Source organism: Panicum virgatum, chromosome 9K (assembly GCF_016808335.1).
Source record: "Panicum virgatum strain AP13 chromosome 9K, P.virgatum_v5, whole genome shotgun sequence".
In the NCBI taxonomy this organism is placed as follows: Eukaryota; Viridiplantae; Streptophyta; class Magnoliopsida; order Poales; family Poaceae; genus Panicum; species Panicum virgatum.
The window spans coordinates 42,272,151-42,276,476 of NC_053144.1; the positions used below are offsets into that span (position 1 = coordinate 42,272,151).

Consider the following 4,326-nt stretch of genomic DNA (forward strand, 5'->3'; position numbering starts at 1 on the left):
AGCGAATTCTTACTAATGTTTCGCATTCCACACAAACTCTTACCCGCTCTGCGATTTCATTGTTCAGCATGCGTGCGGGCAAGAAACCATGTGCGACGAGGAAACTTCCCATGGTTGACGAGGAGGATGATGAGTAGTCAGCTCACCATATTAGTCTAGATGGAGGCTGCAACTGCTGCTACTGTGTAACTTTTGGCAAAACCTGTACTTAAAACTTATGGACCAGAAAACATGTGGCCACCATCACAGCCGCTCTGCTGGGCTACCGAACCACCTCTTTTGTGTTTAGCTAGCTGTAGCGTTCTATAATTCGACTCAAGTATTTGTAAACTAAACCTAGAACTGCAACTTCTTATTAGCTATGCCAGGCATACATAGTGGGTGTGCTGTACCGCCGTGCAACGCCAGTACGAAGATTGGAGTCCAAACCATCTGATTCTGCAAGTAAATACACCTCTGATGTCGAAGACAAACAAGCTCATAGGGCCCAGCCCAGCTAATTTACAGCCCACTTCTACCGTAGTCCACTGGGATTCCAGTTTATCCATACCCAAACTACCCAAACCACCAGCAGTATACCCTGGCCAGTTTTGCCCACTAAACCTCTCAGTGGTCGACACGTCATGCACGAACTTACACAAGCCTAAATATTCTACCACCACCTTGGATTCCCTGTTCCTCCATACTAGCCATGGAATAGTAGCGCGTGCTCCACCCAAAAAAAAGACTGCTGAGGGAGTGGACCAGCCGCGCAGCAACTGCCATGAACAACTGCCATGAACCAGGTAAGAATCCTTCACTTTTTACTGCGCTTGCAATGCAGATCCATCCTTTGAAACTGCTTTTTTCTCTTGGGTAACTCCCATCGCTGCATTGTTCTGCACAGGCATGTGAACTGATCCCACTGTTCTGCTTTTTCAGATCAGAAACATGGTTGCTCTTCAAGCAAAAAATGCACAGCTCCATTTATCTATCCAGGATTCGGATGATGGTGCGCTTCTTGGGATCGAAGCAGACAAAGAACATGTACGTATCAACATTCCAAATGTGCTTCTCCCTACCACTTTTCCTAGATCTCTGCATTAAATAATACCCTAAACTCTTCCTATTTAATGTGCTGCAAGAAGATGGATACCTCAGAGCAGGTCGCACTGAACGCAGATTCTTTCTTGCATGGTCCTGTTCTCATCAATACGCGCATGGACCAGCAGCTGCCTCTCACAGATCTAAAGTATGGGTTGGGAACAGATGTACCTAGCAGCTCTTTAGATGCCATACTTCACAACAACTCAGATCCTCACTTTTATGCTGAAGCTCTCAAAAAGGAAACGGTAATTAACATGCTCTTATGCCTTGGATCCTAACTATTTATCACTAACTCATGCCTTCTAACTATCTAAACTATTTGACCAGCAGCCTACCTGCTGGGATGATAAGAAAGCACTGCTCAGTCCCCTCAGTGATTCCCTCCTGCACTCACCTGTCGTGGTGGCGCCTGAGGTCTGTACCTATTTACTTTCTTTTCCCTTTTACTCTCAGCTGTTGTTCTCTGGGCATACTTTACCGGTAAAGTCTAACAATTTTTAGAGAGCGGTTAGGTTTTGGGCATCAAGTCTTTGTGTATGTTAAACAGTACTTAGATCAGCATTTGTTCATCCATGCGATATTGTGCTTGGATTGTCTTAGACCACACACAGCGCTCCTAAAGAACACACTTAGTTCAACACACTATCTACTTGGGTTTAGGTGTTTTAGGCTTACACATTGCAGTGAGAGTCCAATTAATGAAGTAGATTTTGTCTATTGCTAATTCAGATACCATATGCTATTTATGTCTCTCGAGAACTCATCCTCAGGAAAGTCATGGATAGTTTGAAACTGAAAGTCCACAGCACAGGCTATGACTACCTTTCAAGGCCTCAATATGGAAACAGCATGGATGCATGTTGATCTTCCATCTGGAAACAATCCAGGAGCAGATTCAAGCACTGTGATATATGGTAATCCAAAGTCTACTCATAGTGAAGCTGATGAGAGCGCATGCCAGGCTGTCCTCAATTACTATTGCAGCGCTAGAGATGTGAGCATCAATGACTTCAGTCACAGTGTCATCAAAATGAAACAAGAGCAGCTTGATGCAAGCAATTTTTTCTTTGCTGCTATGCAAGATAATGTAGTTAGTCTGGCTCTGGAGCGAGATGCTACTCTAGCTGTGTTTCAGAAGAGTGGTGACAGCACAGATGCAAGCCCCATCCTTTAAGCAAGGCATTCATCAAGAAGAAACAAGATGAGCTCAATAATGATTGCTTCTATGAGATTCTGCAAGACAAAATCACTAATCTTCTTCGAGATCGTGATGTCCAGAAACAACGCTACACCAGCATCATACATGGTATGGCCTCTATATGTGACACCTTTGCTGATATACTGCCAATCAAAAAGATCAGCACCAATCAGACCACCTCAGAAGACGCAGAGACTGGATTCATGTTCACTGGCAGCAAAAAAACTCTTCGCGCAGTGATGAACTTGCCTTGGCTCTCCTAAAGGTTCTTCGTGACGGGATTATCTATGACACCAAGCACGCTACAACTCCATACTGTATGTTACCAGGCCTATGCAATACCATTTGCTTATATGTTTCTGCCCTGCCATTCCATTCTAACTGATCTGTAATCAAATTTATTGTTGTTGCAGGAGGACCAAGACCACCTAACCATTGTGCATACCACTACTACCACCTCTATCTTAGAATTGCAGAGACAAGAATAGCCTCACCATCTACCGATGGATTCTTTTGCAGAGACAGTACCAACATGGTATAGCCCTTTCTTTTGGTATAGCACTTCCTTTTGACGTTTGCCGCTGTTAGATAACAGCACCACTATTTTTGGGGCTGCCCACAGCGAGAGGCGCCACTCACAGAGTCACAGCAGCGACCGAGACTGCGGTTCAGAGGTTGCCTTTGTGTCCACTTGGCAGACAAAGTGGTAGAAACCAAACTCGGAATCATGGCAGGTTACTACAGCCAAGCATCTCAAACACCTTCTACAATGAAAATAACAGTGAAGAGCGGCCTGCCAAATTCTCCTTGCTGGTTTCACTTTTGTGTGTCTTTAGTTGACAAAAACTATTATTGCAACTGCTATTGATGTTGTGCAGAATTTGTGCTACTAGGCAGCACAGCAACATATGCCTGGGAATATCTTAGCGAACCTGTATTGCAGCAACTAGACTATGTGTTGCCTATGATCCTTCAGGCTGGAACTCTGTTTTTGTAATCTCTGCTTTATCAAGATTAGAGGGTTATCTCTTACCTGTGACTTGCTACATCGCATACACTTATATATTTAAATAGATGACCAAATGATAAATATAATACCCACATCCATTAAAGTTTAGCAAACAAGCACAACAAATATTAGTGCAGCCAAGCACACGCCTACACATACATATAGTGTTACATAACAGTACATCAAGAATTACATTCTCCAGTAACTAAACTCTACTACAGAGCTCCACACATCCAAAATATTGTTGCAGCTTTCATTTTGCCAAAGAAACAGGTCCACAGACTCAGCTCTCATCCATAGGCTCACTGGACAACTCCTGAACCGCAACAGTGGCAGCTTCAGCAAGCGAACCAACTGAATATCTCGGACAAACATCAACAGCGTCAAGAGTGATGGCTTCCAACGTCTTCTCAAGAATTTCCAAATGCCCGAGCGGCTGAATCCATCCAGAACTAAGAAACACATTGTTCTTGCGTAAATTTTCATTCTCCTTTTGGAGACGTTGTCCCTCAGTAAAGTTGAAATCAGCAACAACAACACCGAAATCGTGTTTTGCTGCCCAAATCATTGTGCTTGCTGCAGCCTCTTCTGCTCCCTCTTTCGTTGGAGATGGGTGCCCTGTTGCCTCAAGAAGAGTGACATCATCCATCTCATCTGGTAGTGGAACAATCACAAAACCAGTGGCCACATAGAGCCCGTCAGCAACATTGAACGAAAAGAAAGGCACTGAACCCTCCAGAGCCTTGACTACATCATTCAAAATCGCACGAGCAGAAACAGAAGCAACAGGTCCTCCTACACGGATGGAAAATCGGATCCATTATGAAACAAATTAAAAACAGACCTAACTGCCAATTCACTCTTACCAGGAACGGCAGCCATGACCTCACCATCGGCAAGCTGCAGCCTACGCTTCTTCTAAAACACCTCCGCTGCTAGCGCCAAGGGAAAAAAGAGAACCTTGGCTTCGGCTTTGCCAACAGAGGAGGACCAGCCATTAATACCTAGCTTGCCTTGGCGCCGACGAAACAAC

General features: G+C 44.4%; 2 protein-coding genes across 2 annotated transcripts; one reads left to right on the forward strand and one right to left on the reverse strand.

Annotated features, from left to right (window-relative positions):
• The first annotated feature begins 871 nt into the window (after positions 1-871).
• LOC120648711 lies at positions 872-3,320 on the forward strand. Its single transcript, XM_039925398.1, has 5 exons — positions 872-1,026; positions 1,128-1,331; positions 1,417-1,500; positions 1,816-2,601; positions 2,698-3,320. Exons 1-4 carry the CDS (start codon positions 931-933, stop codon positions 1,948-1,950), a joined length of 519 nt encoding a protein of 172 aa, XP_039781332.1. The 5' UTR covers positions 872-930; the 3' UTR covers positions 1,951-2,601; positions 2,698-3,320.
• Positions 3,321-3,421: 101 nt separating this feature from the next.
• On the reverse strand, positions 3,422-4,326 carry LOC120648712. Its single transcript, XM_039925399.1, has 2 exons — positions 4,160-4,326; positions 3,422-4,088 (listed from the first exon to the last, which is right to left on the reverse strand). Exons 1-2 carry the CDS (start codon positions 4,173-4,175, stop codon positions 3,577-3,579), a joined length of 528 nt encoding a protein of 175 aa, XP_039781333.1. The 5' UTR covers positions 4,176-4,326; the 3' UTR covers positions 3,422-3,576.

Coding starts and splice junctions, on each gene's coding strand:
- LOC120648711 (XM_039925398.1), top strand. CDS start 931: ATGGTTGCTCTTCAAGCAAAAAATGCACAGCTCCATTTATCTATCCAG. Junction 1,027..1,127: donor TCGAAGCAGACAAAGAACAT/GTACGTATCAAC, acceptor TGCTGCAAGAAG/ATGGATACCTCAGAGCAGGT. Junction 1,332..1,416: donor AAGCTCTCAAAAAGGAAACG/GTAATTAACATG, acceptor TTTGACCAGCAG/CCTACCTGCTGGGATGATAA.